Source organism: Ahaetulla prasina, chromosome 1, assembly GCF_028640845.1.
Source record: "Ahaetulla prasina isolate Xishuangbanna chromosome 1, ASM2864084v1, whole genome shotgun sequence".
Lineage (NCBI taxonomy): Eukaryota > Metazoa > Chordata > Lepidosauria > Squamata > Colubridae > Ahaetulla > Ahaetulla prasina.
The window spans coordinates 48,688,486-48,708,317 of NC_080539.1; the positions used below are offsets into that span (position 1 = coordinate 48,688,486).

General features: G+C 37.3%; 1 protein-coding gene across 4 annotated transcripts in view; it reads left to right on the forward strand.

Moving 5' to 3' along the window:
* KLC4 (kinesin light chain 4) overlaps nucleotides 1-18,624 on the forward strand; it is a 35,013-nt gene extending 16,389 nt beyond the window's left edge. Inside the window, exons 14-16 of one of the 4 annotated variants that reach the window (XM_058165145.1) lie at nucleotides 15,171-15,295; nucleotides 16,049-16,106; nucleotides 17,278-18,624. In XM_058165145.1, coding sequence (XP_058021128.1) covers nucleotides 15,171-15,295; nucleotides 16,049-16,106; nucleotides 17,278-17,355 — 261 coding nt within the window. In that variant the 3' untranslated portion in view covers nucleotides 17,356-18,624. The other 3 variants (XM_058165146.1, XR_009152941.1, XM_058165148.1) reach the window with 3 other exon arrangements.
* The last annotated feature ends 1,208 nt before the right edge of the window (nucleotides 18,625-19,832 follow it).

Consider the following 19,832-nt stretch of genomic DNA (forward strand, 5'->3'; position numbering starts at 1 on the left):
TAACGAACACCTGCTTGATTGCTCCTTAACTCTTCACACTCTATTCTACTGATCCCTTGCCTGCATGTGCTTCTCCATTCCCCATCTATCATAAGCAAATTGCCATGACAGCCAATCAGCATCTGGGTGTCTTGCAGTCTTGATTGTGGATTGTACCTAGCAGAAACTTGCCGTAAAGAATACCCGAGTCTTCTAGAATTATGCAAAACAGCAATATATGACATTCCAGACCCTAAAGACTTATCCTTTGCTTCCTTTATGACGGGTACTTTCCAATTAGACTGAAAACTTATATGATTTATATTTCACAGCTGGATGAACCAGTTTTAGTTTTCCCTTATTCTAAGATCTTTGAAAAACATTTAAATGCAGGTATATGATATTTTCTTCTTTCAGTTCATAAAAGTGTGAGGAAAAGGGTGGGTTCTAAATTTGATAAATAAAATAAATAAATAGGAAATACATGACAATATCATAAGTACTGGTGAGGCCATAGCTATTAGTAGTTATCTTCAAACTGAAAAACCAGTATTTTATTTGCCCCAGGATACACAAAATACACAATTTATATATAATGTATCGATAAGTTTTGAACTACTCTCTTCTTTAAATGTTACATTTCTTGAATCTTTAATTAGTGTCCCTTATCTGCTTAATGTAATTCATCTTAGTTATTCTATGCTTGAGTAAAGAAGGATTATCTGCATTCATCTTTTATAGTTTGCTTTTTTCAGGATTCAGGGTAGATATCATCTCTAGTAAAAAAGCAAGTAATTTCAGATGATAATTTCCTCTTTACTTCAATGGATGTAGTGTCCATACTACATCCCATGTTCTTGGCCACTTTATTTGCTGCAGAGACTATAATCTTGTTCCAGGAATCCTCATTTCAAAGCTTCTTTTTTAGATGGAGCCTTAAAGGATGATATGGCTATGGATATGCTAGAACATTCCCTCAAATGGAAGCGTAGCAGCATCATATGAGAGATATCTATGCTATATTATGGCCTGCAACATCTAAAAACAATCTGCTATCTTACCCATACAATGTACAAATATGAGTTTAAACCAGGGGTAGTCAACCTTTTTATACCTACCGCCCACTTTTGTATCTCTCTTAGTAGTAAAATTTTCTAACCACCCACCGGCTCCACAGTAATGCACCATGTATCGTTGTCTGTGCATGCCTCTCGTGCATCGTGGATTGGGTTTGGGGAGGGGGGCGCTGGCTACCAGCTCTGCTTGTCTGTTACAGCTGGGTGGTTTGCGGAGAGATGTGTGAGCTATTCTGGGACGAGGCTCTTTTGTTTGCGGTCACACTATAGCATCATTTAGTTTCACTTACGTAATGTGAACTAAACTTATGAGCGGGCGATACAAATAGTATATTTTCAGAAATTTAAATTGTCTCGGAGAATTTTATGAAAACCTAATGAAAATGTTTTTAAATAATGCTATGAATTTTTTTTTAAAGTCAATTAAATTAAAAAAAAGAAAGTGCTTCAGTATCGGACAAAACCCCTACCGCCCACCATGAAAGCTGGAACGCCCACTAGTGGGTGGTAGGGACCAGGTTGATTACCACTGGTTTAAACTGTTCCCAGATTCTCCCAAGTCTTCAAGAGGAATTTAAAAACTTCCTTCTATGTATCTGCCTCTTAATCCAATTATTTTCAAACCATGTTTAGAAAACCTGGAGTTGTGGTTTTGTTTTTTTGAAAGCTTTCTTCAAATAGATGAGAAAACTGCAAAGTAATCTTTCTCATTCTTTCCAGTCACCCCTAAAATGCATTTCCTTAATCACACTTTTAACTGGAATAGCAAAATGCTGAGATCCTATAGCACTGCCCCCAGTAAATTGAGTATTTCCCAGAATGTTCAGCACCAGCAGAAGTTATAGTGTGGTCATGAGTCAGTGAGGACAAATCTCTCTCTATCATTACAACACAGTAGTTTTAATTATAGGAATTCTTAAATCCTGACTTACTTTTCCCATAAGCCCATGATATTTAAAGTATAAAGGGATTAGTTTTTATACCTCAGGCTGTAGGTTTGAATTTAATCTTAATCTGTCACTTGTTTGTCCTGTCTGTTCCTTGTACAGTTAGATCTATATTTATGAAGCTCTTATATTGGCATCCTATTTTCTTTTGCCAGCTGGTTCAAATTTCATTGATATTCTCAGATTTAAAAAGTTCCCAGCTAAAACTATTGAATTCTACCAACCCTTACCTATATTTTCCAACAGTCTGAGGAAGATTTTAATGCATGAAAGTGTAGGGCCCAACTCCCAATGCATTCAGTAAAATCTTCTTAAATAGCTGAAATCTGGGACCAGTTATCTATGAGCTACATAAAACAATATAATAATATAACAACTTAATATTATGCCATTTCATGTATGCAAAGAGCTCCCCTTGCTCTATTCTGACAGCTTACCCCACATGAAAGATCCTATTAGGCTTAATGAAGTTGCTATTTGCCAAGAAGCAAACTGCCAATTTACCATCCCCAACTTCATTTTGCTAATGAATACTTATTGTTTAAGGTTTTTTTTTCCCTGTGTTGCTTTGTTTGGGAGTAGGATGCTCTTTCATGAAGAAAAAGGCCTCACAACCTACAAATTGGCCCACTGTGGCTGGGAGAAAGGTTCTATTTGTGTTGCTAAAAATATCTTCCCATATAATAAGCAGAACATAAAAGAGGGAAACAAATAAATTCTGTGACCTTAACCATTAAACCCTTTAAACATTTATGTTAATAATCAGCTTTTCATGCACTGCATTTTCCCAGTTTTCATGTATGTTTGAATTAAAATGTTAGCAAACAATAACTGCTCTGGAAGATTACTTTTATTTAGGAATCATTCCAAGGGAAAATGTTAATTAACATTCTTTTCCTGTGCTGTATTCTTATTTGAAGCCACCTAACTCACATTTCACTAGCATTTTAAGGTGACCTCAGTCTAGATTGTACTATTTTTGAGAACTAACTTATGGCATACACTACACATGCATTAAAACTATATAGGACTCTTTCAGGTTGCTGGTGGGGACAGATCTTCTTTTCATTCCTCTGCATAATTTTTCTCCTCTTCCTGGCATTTGAAAGTCTAATTCTACCAGTTTTGGTAGAATTTTTGTTGTCTGAATCAGCATCATGCTTTTTCATAATGCTGCTTGTGTAGAGTATGCCTGGGTTTCTTTTTCTTACTTGAATACAGTTTTTTTTTCCTATGCCAAATTATCCATTTTAGTTGCTAAGATTGTGGAGATGGGTTCTTTTCTGAGAAATACATTTTATCCTTTTATTATTTGCCACTAATTTTCTTTCTTTTCTCTTCTACCTCTTCCACACCATATTAGATTGGTTGAAGCAGTGGGACTATGGAATAAATGAAGGAGCCTTCCGTTACATGGCCATGCTGTGCATTGGACCTTGTAATTAAATAGATCTAATTCTTACCCCAAATTGTGTTGATCAAATAGTGGTGTTTCTACCCAAAAGCATGACTCAACAAAGTTTGTATTTTGAAAATTTCAAAGCATTTTTTCACATTAGCTAAAGGGATTTGTAAATCCTCTGTTAAGATCGTCTACACAATTTTCTATCCCTCCATAATTCTTTGACCTCCTGTTAACATACTGTTAACATACTGTTAACATATAGCTCTATTCCCTCGCTGTCACTCTTCAGGATACTATGCATCCTCATCATGGCCTTGTACATTGTGTCTTTCTCCTCTCTGTGCACTAGGCTTAAATGCCTCCTGAGACTTCTCCCCCCTCCCTTCCAACACAATCATCTGGATGCTTGTGCAGCTTCTTTCGACTTTTTCTTCCAAATCATTCCCCTCCTTCCACTGTTCCTGCTTTCCTCGTCAAGGACTCCACACCCGTCCCAAACCAACCTTCCATCCAAAGTGAGCACCAAGGAACACAGCAGAAGAATATTCAACTGGCTGCACACAGCTCTACTACAGCGCCAATCAGCAAGAGAACAGGAAGAAACTCTACAAGATGGCCTCTTCCCATTTCCTTTGTCTGCCAGAACAGGACTTTTCCAGGATTCCCTGTGGCTTCCTTTGTCCTCTTTCCTGTACCTTAACCAGGGGGGAAGAGGTTGATGTTTGAGAGTGACCTTGTTCCCTGCTGTGGGGACACTACATTCACATTTGCCCATCTTCCTATAACTTGCCTTCCCATTTTGCTGCCTTCATTTGAACAGTATGCCCCTTCCTGGTCTTTCACGCTGCTTCCCTTTTCTTCCTCTTGCTTCCATGGCACCAAGTACAGAATTAAGAGACAGAAACAAAACACCCTAATATCTTTTCCCCCCAGTCCCATTTTTAAATTGTAGATAAGGATAAATGGGCTGAATAAATCATGCTCTTAATTGATGGCAAAATGGTTTGAATGCCCACTGCTGCTATTGTACAAACCTTAAGCAGTATTTAAGTCCAGAGACCCATAAAGAAAGATACAGAAACAGTTCATCTGTATTCTCTAGTATCTGAGGCCCTTTAGCTTCAGGATGTAAAAGGATTAGAGACAAAAGCTTGAGCTGTGCCTTCTCTTGAAAATCTTGCTTTCACAGAAATGAAAATAGGATAAACAAAGGCATTAGAAATGGAAAGACAAAAACAGCAGAAGGTGGCATTCAGAGCACTAACATTAAGTCTTTGACTGATTAATCCCAGTCTGCACTTGCTTTGCCTGTTACACTTCAGAATGCTAGCAACGAGAAAATGCTTCTCTAATATCACAAGCTTGGGAATATTTTTTCTCCCTCAGTTCCTTTCTCATAGAAGGAATAGCAATTGAAGAAAAAGATGACCAGACTGTCACTTTTTCCTTACTGTTCTTCCCATAGAGCAAGAGGGGTGGGATAGTTGATGGAGTTTCAACTCCAAATTTATTCTCATTAATGTAAATTTTTTAACAATGCATTGCATGTGTGGTCCCAGCCAAATGCCACAAAGCAAGCACATGTCATAGATTGGTGTGTTAAATGGTAATGTAGCACTATAGCTGCTGCTTATTTAGAAGCATGTAGAGTGAGCAGAAAAGAAAGTAGGAATTTGCACGTCTTGTAAGAGAATGATGAAGCAAGGAGTCTTGCATGCAAGAACAAGGAGCAGAGACAATAGAAGGCAGAAGTTTTAAAGTGGGAGTAGGTTGGCCCACTGAGATTGAACTCTGGAGGAATTTTACAGACCAAGAAAGGCTCTAATAGAAATGGATTTTCAGTCGATAGTGCCTGTTTGTGTTTTCTTATAAATAAATCCAGCTTCATTTAATTGTTTGCCCCAGATCTCTGGGATTACCACCCTGGTAGAAGTTGTCTTTGGATGAGCACGTTGCCATAGAGTGATCTAAGACAGGGGTTCTGGGCAGGGGGAAAAAGGCTGATTCCCTCAGGAATTAGGCTGTATTTTTATAGGGTGAGGATATGACTCCAAAATACAAACAGGATGCATTGACCTAAAATTGACCTAAAAGAGAGAAAAAACCTGATGATATTCCAATTTGAACAAAGTAGTGACATGTTCTATATAGCAAAATAGGAAAGCAACCATTTTAGAGATCTGGGGATATATCGAAAGAAATCTTCTCTTTCACCCAGAAAAAACTGGATGTTAAGATTTTTAGGCTATGAATCTAGTTTCTAAAATAGTGAATGTCTTTATTATTTGCATTGGTGCTAAATATGTGTGTGTGTGGGGAGGTCATTTCTGAGGGATAGCCTGATGCTTTAATCCATCTCCAGGGCAAGCATATGTGAGGGAAGATTTTATTTTCAGCCTATCTGCTGATCATAACGGTAGTTTTAGGCTGTGTGCATGTGATGGGGGAGGGGGTTAATGTAGATTAATATCTTTGTGAATACAGCTGGTTTCTGAAAGTAAGAAAAGATTAGCTGAGTTTACAAATTAGGCTAGGCATTAGATAAGAGACATTTTTTGAAGCCGAGTGCTGGAAAATGGAACTGAATAATAAAAGTATGGCATGATGATTTTGTGTGGCTTTTTGAAGTACCCATGCCTGCCTCCTGCTGGAGGAGCAACAAACCAGACCATTCATTCAACCCAGGAGGGTTGTACTCAGGTGGTTTTGCCACAGGGCAATTTGAAATATTTTTTATGCAACTCCTTTGGGAAGTTTTGTGGAGCTGTGATGAAACCTTTGCTTTTGGCTACGTCCTTCAGAAAAGAATGTTCAAGTATACCTGAATCAGGGCAGCTTCTCTCTTACCCTTCGGCTGAGTTGGGCAATATTTATGATCTGTTACTAAAAATCCTCCCCTACTTTCATTGGCTGTTATGACTCTGCCTTGCCCAAGAAAGAAAGGTCTCTGATGATCCAATGAAGAAGCCTCTGGAGGTGAACCCACATGCTGCTCTTGCATCTTCCTCATAAAATGCGACCAGCTCTCTCATTCCCGCTCAACTTTCTGTGTTGCAATGGCCTATTTGCAATTCTTTTTATCGCAGTCTAGGAGGGGCTGGAATTCTGTGTTCTATTCTCTGCCCTTGAGACCTACATGGTACTTTCTTTGTCGCTGTGAACTCATTTACCTCTGATTAAAGGCAGAAGGACTTGAACCTTTGCTTCTTTGTGCCTCTTTTCCATATGCTGTCTTTGTTTTTTTAAAACCAATTGATTTTCATCAAACACAAACATTTACATTACTATACACCACAAATCATCTGGGTGTTTTCCTTTTTTGTACACTAGAAGATCAGAAAACAGGTGTGCATGTGTGTTTGTATTTAAAATAGGAATCCTCTGTGCGACAATGGCACAGAAAGTTGAACCTCCCTTAAAAGAGAGACATTGCTTATATAGAGTAGCTTAGAATTCAATAACTTTCTAAACTGAAAGGAAACACAGAAAGTTTAAAAAGATGTGTTTTTTGAAAGCTGTATCTGTGAAGGATGTTTTTAGGGTCTGAGATTGTAGTCCTCTAGGAGAAAATGCTGCTAAACAGCCCTTCAAGAGACAATAACATAAATCACATCCATCTTGCCTTCCTAAAGTCCAGATATGTTGGACTTTTGAGTTCCCAGATACTTAGGTAATTGTGATTCTGCTTGCTACGGCTTGTGGAAGTTTAAACCCAATACATTTGGAGGCTATCAGAATCAGGAAGTTGATTGTATTGTATCCCCAAACTTCTTGTTCTGCTTCTTCCCACAGCAAACCAAATCCTAGCAATAATGCATAGGCTAATGTTTATTTTCTCCTAGCTGTGTAATTAAAATACATTTATAATTGGGAAATTACATAAAAATACAACTGTACACCTAACTTTTATAATTAAGAGATTTGTATGTAAAAGCCAGATACAACTTTTTCTTGCATAATGTCTAATTCCTTCTAAAATGTAAAATGCAGTTTTCTATACACCTGAGAAGTGTAACGGTCAAGTTAAACACAAGTGGTGGAAAACTAGAGCAAGTAGAGGAACTTTTACACTTATAATTGTTATTAAGGTGGGAAAATAAGTGGAGAAATTTTAAGACATATAAATATATTTAGAAGAATAGTAGATAATGTGTAATCTGTTTCAAGGAATGAAAGTTTGCTGAAAGGAGCAAAAACAATTGTGTATAACAATGTGCTTCTGCCCACTTCATTATGTGGAAGTGACTTAGGTATGCTGGGGAAACCTATGACGATAGTGGAAATAGCTGTAAAAGATTTCTGGTGAAAAACAAGAAAAGCTTCAGTCAATGAATGTGAAGGCAACTGGATTCCCTTTCTCAACAGCGAGTAGCCAGTATGAAAATAGTATGTTGAGATGGTTCAGTGGTTCATGTGGAGAATGAGTATTGAATCACAAATCAAATATAGGAAGGAAGTGGGCCAAGCAAAGGGGTAGTCCAAGGAATTAATGATTGTATGGACTTGTTAATTTTTTTAAACACCACCGAGTTCCAGAATGATTCCGAGATCCTAAAAAAGAGAGAGGTGAGAATGTTATTGAATAGAAGGCACTGCAGGAATTGGTTATTTATGTGATGGAAGGAAGGATAGTTTGCAAGGATAGAACAGTATGGAAAAGCATACTGGATGCTGGTTGTATAAACAAATTTGATTTTTTTCATTTTCTAATTTTTTTCCTTTGGCATCCTATTTCTTACTCCTTTCCTGCAATCTACATGACATTTCTTACTCTAAAAGGAATAGTGCAACTGGTTTGTATGATCTATATATGTATGCATAGTCTTATTTATTAAATGGTAACTATAGCAGTCACCAGTAAAACTAATATAACTGTGTTAAGGTTGGTTGTAGGAGTCTGTTGAAATAAATTTCAAGCAATCATCTAATTGTTTGAGTGAAATTTTAAGCATTTATCTAATAGTATCAAGCAAAGAAAGGAATTTATCGAACGTTGTTAGTCACTTAACTGAGCTTTCTTTGGTGTGGTTTCTTCATGGAGTATACTGTTATAATCACTATTATATTTGGCAATTTTGATTGAGGATTTGGGATATGTAGTAACACATCTGAAGAATACAAAGTTGGGAAGATTGTCCCTGAATTACAGGTAGTCCTCAACTTACAATAGTTCATTTAGTGATCGTTCAAAGTTACAACAGCAAAAAACTGAAAAAAGTGACATGACCATTTTTCACAGGTACAACCTTTATAGCATCCCCATGATCATGTGATCAAAATTCAGATGCTTGGCAACTGGTTCATACTTATGACCGTTGCTGTGTCTCAAGAGCATGTGATCATTTTTTGCAACTTTTTGACAAAAAAGCCAGATTCACTTAACAACTGGGTTACTAACTTAACAACTGCAATGATTCATTTAACAACCGTGGCAAGAACAGTTGTAAAACGGGGCAAAAATCACGTAACAAATGCTCACTTAACAACAGAAATTGTGGGCTCAATTGTGGTCATAAATCGAGGACTACCTGTATTTTGTGTGACCCGACCACTTTTAATCAATTAGTGTTTTAGAACTGATCTACAGTTCTATATTTAGGAATATAATAGCTATACAACAATAGGTTGCCTTTACATCTATGATCACTTTAGACAGATCACTGCAGTTCCTAAAATATGATTCAAAAACACATTTGTATTTTTTTTATTGAAAAAGTTTTTACAAAAATTTTCACCCCCCTTTTCCCCCCTCCATCCCCTCCCCCCTCCCTCCAAAACCACCCCTTTCCCTCCCCCCCCCCCCGCCCTGACTTCCCAGAACAAACACAAGGTATAGTTCAAAAGAAAAAACAATCATTCGCTAAATTTTCCCTAACACAAATTATAATCCTCCCCTTCTTCTCAAATCCTAACTTCTCCCATACAAATCAAAGATAAATACATCCTAATCATTCAAAAGCAATCTGATATCTCTTAATCTGATATCTATTTTGCTTATATTCAATCCATTTTTTCCATTCAGTTAGATATTTTTCTTGTGTAGTGTCTTTCAAAAAGGCTGAGATTTTAGGCATCTCAGCCAAATTAGCAACTTTCAATATCCATTCTTCTATTGTAGGTAACTCTTTTTTCTTCCAGTATTGTCCTATCAGTAGTCTTGCCGCTGTTATTAAATTTAAAATCAATTTAGACACATTTGTATTTTTATCAAGCAATACATATCACTTACCTAAGGTCACATATGTAATTTTTGTATGATGATTAGTGTTGGAAACAAGCTGACAACATCAATACATAGATGCTATTTTCCATGAGCGCTTTCTTCAGTCTTATATCAAAACAAGTAGCTTCCCTGTGAAAGCTACACCTAGGTTAATTTTATTAAGAGAGTGGGAAAGGCTTCAGACGTCTCTTAATTCTGAATAAAGCATTTGTCCCATGCAGTAAAGTACCTCGCTTTTTCCTTGAGAGTCCTACTTGCCAAAATGTTTATGTCTAGATATGTACAAATTGTATTGTCATTCTGATATATTAAGAATACCATCTATTTCAACTGCAGAGGATGAAATCAGTCCAAATAAAAAGGAATTCTAATTTTTTTGTCATGCAACAAATATCTCCTGTAGCCTTTCATTATCTGGTCCATTTGATTAGTCTTTTTTTTTTAAGGGTTCAAGTAAGTTTTTCACTCCTGGTGACTATATGGGCTTGTCAAGATTTTTGACAATGGTTTGCCTCCTTCCTAGACAGAAAGAGACTGGCCCAAAATCACCCAGCTGCCTTTGTGCCTAAGGCAGAACTAGAACTCACAATCTCCTGGTACATAGCCTGGTGCCTTAACCACTATACGAAATTGGCTGTCTATATCTGTATGCATACAGCAGCAAAAAGAAAAAAATATTCCATGGCCGGTAAAAAGGTAAAAGATACCCTAAAAATGAACCTTGATTCACAGGGCTCATATGAATACATTTTTGTGTAGAACTCATTTTCTTAGCATCTTTTTCCCCCCTCTACAATGCTCCTTTGCATTCCAAAAAATGGAGAACATTTAGAAAATAGTATTTTGACACTAGAGTCATTAAAAGCTATACAGTACTCAGGCTATGTTCCATAAGGTTACTGCTCATCTCTGTAGAATATGGGTGCCAAACTCGATGGTTTCACATGACGTATCGTGATGTATCACATTTTTTGCCTTTGCGGAGCCGGGGTGGGCGTGGCCTGCGCATGATGCATCTGGCCCACGGGCCACCAGTTTTGACACCCCCTCCCGTAGAACATTTTCCCAAATATTGTAGAATATTTCTACAATAGAAATATTAACTCAATACATTAATTCAACAGAAACAAACCATTATTTTCAGAAGAAAAGGATTTTCCCAACTCCAATTTTTGTTTCACACATCACACGTCTGGGATATAAAAATATAATAACATATTTTTAAGAGATGCATAGTTGATGTAAAATACTGAAACTGCTAAAAATGTGGAAATTTATTTGTACAATTTACATAGCCTCCCATTGCACATGGCTCTGGGTGGCATACAAAAAATATTTGAATCCTTCCAATGCATTAAAATGTTGAGGAATAAAGATCTCATCTACACCATGCAGCTTAGCTATGATTAATTATACAGCTACGTTGTTGCTTCATCAAAGTATCAACATTTAGTCAGGAAGAGTTATTTTGTATTGAATGTATTTGGTAGCATATAAACTGGATGGAATATCTGTGAAGATCTTTTTTTCATGTAAACACCTCTCCAAGCACAAACTGGATAACTGATATTTGTTAATAGAATAGAATAGAATACAATTTTTATTGGCCAAGTGTGATTGGACACACAAGGAATTTGTCTTGGTGCAGATGCTCTCAGTGTACATAAGTGGCATGTGCTGCAAAAGCTCAAGTAATGGGGTGCCTTTTTAAATGAAACAACACAGATGAAATAGATCATACTGTCTTTGTGAATTCTGTGGCCAAGTTTATACACTGTGCTAAACCTTGGTTGACTGAATAAACCATAGACAAGGACTGGGTTCACATAGACATATGTGAGACTAGCCAATTTCATCTCTCTCGGGAGCTTCTGATTTGAATGGGTAACTGCACCGGATTTGTTTAAGCCTATTTACAGCTGCTGTAATTCCAACAGGATCCAACATGAGCCTGGCAACTAGGATCCATTAGTGTATATTCCTACCAGAACAGCAGTCATTTGTAATTTGGTGTTTTTCCCACATTCTGGACTATTAGAATAATCATATGTTGGAACAGTGTATCAAATTCAAGTATTCTGGGCAATAATTACCACATGAGAGCCAGTCTAGTCTAACGGTTAAAGCACTAGGATAGAAAGCAGGAAACTGAATTCTAGTCCTGCCTTAGGCATGAAAGCCACCTGGGTGACTTTGGACCAGTGTCTCTCAGCCCAACTCACCTCACAGAGCTGTTGTGGGGAAAAGAAGAGAAGGAGTATTAGTTACGTTTTACCACCTTGAGTTACTTATAAACTTAGCAAAGGTGGGATAAAAAAACCCTTAAAGAATAGATTATTACTGATGCCCCATCATCCCCATGTAAGCCTACCAGAGTCCAAATGGCCTTCACATTGAAATTGCCCCCAGCTGCTTAGATGTATTAATTCTTGCATTGTATACTGCTAAGCACATATTGATCACGGGGAATTGCTGGCCTTTTAGATGTTGAACTACAACTCAGCATTCCTTATGCTTGACCCATAGCATAGTAAGCCATGGGCATGAGTTCTAGAATCTAAGAACTCAAAAAAGATTATGTGAAACCAATGATCTCTTACATTAATCTATATAATATAGCATAATTCTCCAAAGTTTCAGCTAATGACTATGAATTTGTTTTTCCAGTACTGAGAACACAAGAGTTTAAAAAGTTAATTGTAAAAAAATAGTGGCCTGAGTCTATCTCCAGCTCATAGCCTTCTGTATAATCAAGACAAACACCAAGAACAGGACTGATGTGGCATGTTTACTTTTTAAAATTCAAAAAGAGAAAAACCTGTTTTAGAAGCATTTAGCTTCCCCTGATATTCTGGAAGGAGATAGCGTATACTGAAGAATCTCTTCATTCTGAACAGAGATTTTTATTTTGAGAAGTTTTACTATTTTCACTTCAGGAGTTGGAAGATGTGGTTGATTTAGCTGAATAAAGGTGCAATATTAGAATTAAAGAAAACAAGTTGTCTTCACAATACAGAAGTGGACTGTCTTATGGGGCTGATGGGTACACAGCATTTTGAAAGCAAATTCAAATCCTTTGAATTTGAGTTTTCACAAAATATGTCTGCCGTAAATATCTATCTAGAAAAAGCTAGCAGATGTGCTCTCCTTCTCTCTTATCTTGTCCTCCATGCTTCTTATCACATAGTTTACATTGTATTTTTGTCTGAAGTGGACTCATGCATACTGTGATTTATTTATTTTTTGACTATCCTGAAAAAAATTATCTATATATGTTCAGCGGCATTCTTGGAAATAAAGTTGAAGCTGAAAACCCATGTTTTGCATCTTTTAACTCTTGTAATTTTAATTAAAAATCAAATGGGACCAGTAACCACATAGACATGAAGAAATCCATACACTGTACATATTGGTATTCACAGAAATGAGATTGCTGCTCACTCTTGACGTAAGGTGTAAGGAATCTTTTGGGAAGGAATAGAAACTTCATCTTCTATCAGTTGGAAATCTAATTACTAGAACTAAAAATCTAGAATACTTCCTGTCTTTTCCACTACAAGATAAATGTTCAACCTTCATGAAACCACAGAGAAAAAGTCAAACACAATGCATAGTATATGGTATAGAAAAGTAACATAAAAGTATTGTGTAGGATGTAGAAAAGTAATATAAAGTGAAAACTACGTTGGAACTGACAAAATCTAATCTCGCATCCTATTTCTTAACATTCCTGGTTATCTAATACTAAGAAAGATTTGGGGCATAAGCCCAACAGTTTCCTCCTGATGGTGTTCCCCAGCAACTAATGCTGCCCAATGATTGCAATATACAACATAATGACTCATAGCCATTGACTGCCTTATTCTCTGTTCTGGTAAATCCCTTTGAAAACCACTTATGATAGCATATTTTTTTTGTATGAAATGTTGAAAGATTTTGTATCAACCATTAGATGCTAGCAAAATAAACTAATAATTGAAATAGTTTTTTAAATAACTTAGAGCAGATAAGAACTTTTCAGATTTCTTTTTCTTTTTAAATTAAATTCTCACAGTAGTAGTTGTGATGATGAGAAGATTACAGAGACCTAGTCCAAAAGATGCTTTTTCAGGAGGCAACTGGATTTTTTTTTTAATTTGAATTTATATCTCGCCCTTCTCCGAAGACTCAGGGCGGCTTACACTGTATTAAGCAATAGACTTCATCCATTTGTATATTATATACAAAGTCAACTTTATTGCCCCCAACAATCTGGGTCTTCATTTTACCTACCTTATAAAGGATGGAAGGCTGAGTCAACCTTGGGCCTGTTGGGACTTGAACTTGCAGTAATTGCAAGCAGCTGTGTTAATAACAGACAGACTTAATCTGCTGAGCCACCAGAGGCCCTGTTTTTGTTTTTCTTTGAAGACATTTTGCTTCTCATCCAAGCCAACAGCCTGCGCCTGTCTTCAACAGAGAAGGGACACAGGGCAGGAAACTTTCTGCAGCCAAGAAGGCTCCACACCCATTTGCACTACTCATGTGTCCCTGAGGACATAGATAAACCTCCAAGAGGCCTCAATGACTCTTTAAAAGAATGCAAATGACCAGCTGTCTGCAAGGAATATAAATTCTTTCATTCCCCACTATCCAGTCAGAGCTGAAGAAGCTTCTTGGATGAGAAGATGAAATGTCTTCAAAGAAAAAGCAGAAGTCCAGTTGCCTCCTGAAAAAGCACATTTGTGACAACCATCACCTGGATAACTGAGAATCTCCACCGACTTAGAGACCTAGATTACACCTGTTTGATTTCAGTTAAAACTTGCTGGCTATAGCATCTCACTATGAATCTGGGTGCTTGAAAATCATATATTTCTGGAGAGGGATACAGATCTCTTATAGCCTTAAATTTTTGTGACCTGGTTTTTACTTTCCGAAAACTCTCACATACACATACATATATAAACATAAATTTCTTTACTGACCTTAAAGCTATCTCCATTTCCCCTTCCCCCAGGATATATTTATATTAATAGAAGCATATAAACACATCACTCCCCTATAGATGTATGCAGGAGGAAGGTCTCTTTAAAAGAACATACCAGTATTATGTGGTATGCAAATCTGAAGACCACATTAACCATCCAGTAGAGTCAAAGTAGAAAATCTTTTGCTAATTGTATTTCAGGTTATTGGAAGATTGTCCTCAAAAGTAAGAAAACAGTAAATCCAACACAAAGAAAAAAGCAGGAGAAAAACAGGGTTGCACACTTTCTCCATTGGTTTTAAGTGGAGGGACTTTTTATGGGGAAGCACTGCAAAGGGCATTTCCTACTTAAACATCTGGTATAATCATGCTTTACAGTGTATAAACTCATTTAGAGTTTAATAAAAACTGAGGTGTATACCTGTATTTGTTTGGTAGGATTGCTTCCTTTTTTTTTTAAGGCAAAACTATCAGTATATTGCTAGTACTACAGTCTAACTTGGAATTCTATACTCTAGAATATGAAGGCTTCATCCACCATCTCTTGTCATATTTTTATCTTCCTTTCCAGGATGGTACTGGGGCTCTTCAACGCACTGGTTCGCTAGGAAAGATTCGAGATGTGCTGAGAAGAAGCAGTGAAATTCTGGTCAAGAAACTTCAAGGGAATGGCCCATTAGACCCACGTAGTACTAAGTAGGAGGCACTTCTTGGGCTCTCATGTATCTGTTGCCTGTCAGACCGGCCCCTTTCCTTACCACAGACTGCATAACTCATCTTTAATTGGCAATAAAAACAATTTTAGTTTCTACTTAATGTATTTGTGTGACACATAATTTCACAATTCTAGATGGCCTATATTGTAATAAATGATAGGCTGATTGCAGTGCAATTATGCTGTACTAGAATGTTTTAGATTTATTAAGCAAAGGCACATTTCTAAGACTTCTCGATGTGTCCTTGCTTAAAGACATGACATGATGAGACTATGAACCACATAGGTCCAATGGTTTTTTTACAATGGTGATACCATTCTATAGAAAATGGCATCACCATTCTTAGTTCCCATTTGCCATTGTTTAAGGTACCTTTTCCAATCTTAATATTTAGATGGATTAAATTACAATATTTTCACCATCATGATTATTCCAGCATGTCTATCATCATATTTCTTTTCTGATAAAATGATGTTAGCTTTTAAATCACCATATATTCATTCAAGTATTAATAAAGATACAATTACAATTTTTTATTGATACAATCAAGAAATCAATTTTCAGCTTTAGACACGTAATCTTGAATATTCTCTTCTGGTTTTTTTTCCTTCCACTAAGGGAAGTTTCCAGAAGTTTTGATTTTTTTTCTTATTTAATATTAATCTGGATCAAAGCAAAAGTAAATCTGGAGACAGCACAGTAAAAATAGATTTCTTTCTCCCTACTTTATTAGCATGAAACGAGCTGTTTCGTTGAACTACCTGAATAAATCCAGCGAGGATACTTTCCAGGTAAGAGCATCATTTGCCTTATCTCCAAAATAGTAACAATTAATACTTTTTGCATTATTGTCCTGCTAACCCCAGAGTGAGAAGGAATAGGAAAGAAAATGGATATAAAAGGGAGATATGTTCAGTTAAGGGCTGGATGTGGTTTTTAGTCATGAACATTAGTATTTTATTTCTTCATATAATTTGTTTTGATGCTCCCCTTTTCCAGATACAATTACAAAATGAGTGAATTTGTGGACAAATTTTCAGGTGATTGTTTCTGAGATGATAATCATAGTAGCGTGAAAAACTGCCATCCTCCTCAAGAGAGCTGTTGTATTCTGGATTATGCAAGGATATGGCATAATGCTAGAGGAATACATAAAATAAAACACAGGGAATGAAGTATGGATGCATAAGACAGGGAAAGAGCAGAAAGGAACTTGTCTCAAAATCTGTATCTTTTGTTCAAATCTTTTCAAATCCTTTCTGGTTTATTGCAACATGGTTTACATGGGGCTACTCTTGAAGAACATTTAGAAATGTTGCTTTATGGATGTTAAATCCCTGCTGTTTCTTTTCAGTGCAATTCAGATTGCCGATCATCATTTTTAAAGCGCTGAATGAAACAAGGCCGAATTATTTGCAAGACCATCTCCCACTAGAGTAGCTGTGCTCTGAGTCTTTTCCCTTAAATGCCATGTAGGGGGGGGTCTAGGCAATGTGCCTTCTTTATAGCCATCCCTGTCCTTTGGAACACCCTTTCCAAAGAGATCTAATGGACCACCCCTACTCCCCCAACTTTCTGAAAAAGCTTAAGGATTTGGGTTTTTCTCCAAATGTGTGAGGCTGGACACAGAAATATTCCTTATGGATAAGTGGAAATGCGTTGTGGTTGGGGATACTAGGAGGTCTTAGGTTTGTTTGTTTTTTCCTACCATTTTTAAAATTGTTTTTACTGCTGACAGCCACCTAGGATTATGTTGTATAAAATGAGTGATGATTTGGGATGATATGATATTGTGAAGCAAGGATCTTTTTTCCTTTACCATTTTTGTGAAATACAGGATTTTCAATCTAATATACTTTTCTAGATATAAATTTGACCATGCACTAGATCATTTTTAATGCACACTGGGAGACAGACTTGTCCAGATTGTCAGATTCAAATTCATAAAAATTTGTTTTTCAGGGTTCTCAACATCTTCGAGCTGAGAGTAGAGGCTTCAGTGCAAGCAGTGTGGATCTTTCCTCTCACACCTCTAACTGAGTCTACCCTGTTGCCATCTCAGATATTACCTGCTTCTCTTGAATATTTCAGTTGCAACCTCTTCACAAGTTACCATTTTCTCACGTTGATGAGTAGCTATGTGTTGATAGAGCTCTCACCTGGATGGTACTAATGTGGAGTCACTGCCAGATGAGATAAGGAAGCTCTCTTCAGTAATTTGTCATGGACTTTGCACTCTGGCTGAATGCACTTTCCAAGTTGGATTTTGAATGTGCTCCAAGGGCTCTTACATGAAGTATTGGCTCTCTGAAGTGCAAAGACATCGCTCTCCCTTAAGAAGAGCTACATTTCCACTACATAACACTGCTGGGGAGAAGTACATCTCCAGCTGGATTCTCATGCCTGACTTATTCCTTCAGTGCCTACCTCTAGGCTTGACTTTGATAGGATTTAGTTGAATTTATGTTTGCACTCTAACAACCCTTATCTTCATCCTGCAGCCTTTTATGATGAATACCTTTCCAAATCAGAATAGTTGCTCCTGAATTTCTGAAGCAGGCAGGAAGTTGACTAGTTCAGTTTTGTGGGAAATTACTTTGTGTAAGGGATAAAGTCCAAGTATGAAGAGGCACGTAGATTCTACAGAAGTTAAGTATATGTTCACTCTCCTTTCTACAAGCCTGTCTGCAACTTGACTCATTAGTTGTGTCTTGTCTTCAAATGAACAATAGTAGTACAAAGCCATGGACATACGTTATCCTTGATTCATTTCTGATTGTTGTTGTTTTAATTTAATAAAATGATCACAAGAAATGATCACAAGAAACAAACTTGCCAGATGTTTCCAGTTCATTTCATTTCTATCTTCAGTGAATAAAAACTATGACAATAGAACAAGAGAAAGAGCACTACTAAGCACACAAAAACTGTCATAATTGTAGCAGAGAAAAGTGGGAGCACTTTACCATTTTCTTAAGGAGAAGAGCAAGAATAAACATCTGCACTGTTGAACACAAGCCATAATTATACCTATATGAGAGAGTGACTTTTGGTCAGTCACTCTCTCAGTGTGACCCATCTCATAGGAATGATGTTGTGGGGAAGATAGAATGCAGGATTATGAGGCATGTTTACTGCCTTGATTTGACCAAAATGCATATTTAATAGATGAGATAAAAATTGAATGATAATATTAACAACACATATGACTGATTGTGACCAGCCGTAATAACAACTCTGCATTGACAAAAAAATTAATCTGTCAATTATAGACAATTACAGATACTCTGTGTACCAAGAGAGTATGATACCTTAGATCAGTGATGGCTAACCTTTTTGCCATCGCATGCCAAAAGCGGGGGGGGAGGGGAGAGCATGGGGGGGTCACAGGCACACATGCCCACACCAATAATTCAATGACCCCCATGCACCCCGCCCTCACGTGCATGTGCATGTGATCCCTGCACATGCGTGCACGGCCCCTCGCACCTTGTTTTGGGCCTAGCAGGCCTACCTGAAGCTTCAGGATGGCAAAAACAGCCTTCTACATCCTCCCAGAGGGCCTCCAGAGGCTGGAAACAGCCCCTTTCCTGATTTCCAGTGGTCCCAATAGGCCTGTTTTTCCCCCTCCCCAAGTTCCAGAAGTTTTCCTGGAGGCCAGGGAGGGCAAAAATGCCCCCCCCGGAGGCCAAAAATGCCCTCCCAGAGCTTCCACATGAGCCCTGTACTTACCTGGCATCCAAAATGGGCCACGTGAGGACTCCTGAGAGGGTGTGGCGGGGCCAGCCAAAAATTAGCTGGCCAGCGCACTGGAGCTGAGCTACAGCAACACCTCGCGTGCCATAGGTTCGCCATTATGGCCTTAGGCCCTGGGGAACAACTCAATGCAAATGAAAGCCAATATCAGCTAAAAAATGAGCAGCCATGATTTCATAGTTTTGCATATATAATAATAATGATAATCTGAAGCTTTATGGGAAACCAGAAATTGAAATGTGGTCTTTGACAAATACTAAAAGAATTTTTAGCACAGATATAGCAATGGAATTCATTGTAGAGATATGTGCTACAATAGTAATAAGTCAGGGTAAAAACATGAATATAATTTAAATGCCAAATGGACAAACTATCAGGAGCCATCATTTTAAAGCCACTTTAGGGCTTTCTACAGTTGGATAACATCAAGGATGGACAAATTTAAAATGGGATTAGTAAACAATACATCCAAAGAGTGAAGAAAATTGCTAAAGACAAAACTGAATAGTGGAAGCACTATCAATGCCATTAATACCTGGGCCATATCTGGATATGATACCCTGCTGGAATTATTAATTTGACACAAGCAGAGTTGGGTAATTGAGTGAAAAACAAGAAAGCAAATGACTATTCACTATTCATAGTGATATTGATATATTACAGCATCTTAACTTCTTGGGAAAAACTTAATACATATGAAGGCTAACACTAGCTAAGAACATGCAACTGTGATTTCAACATTGTTCAATATATAAAAATAA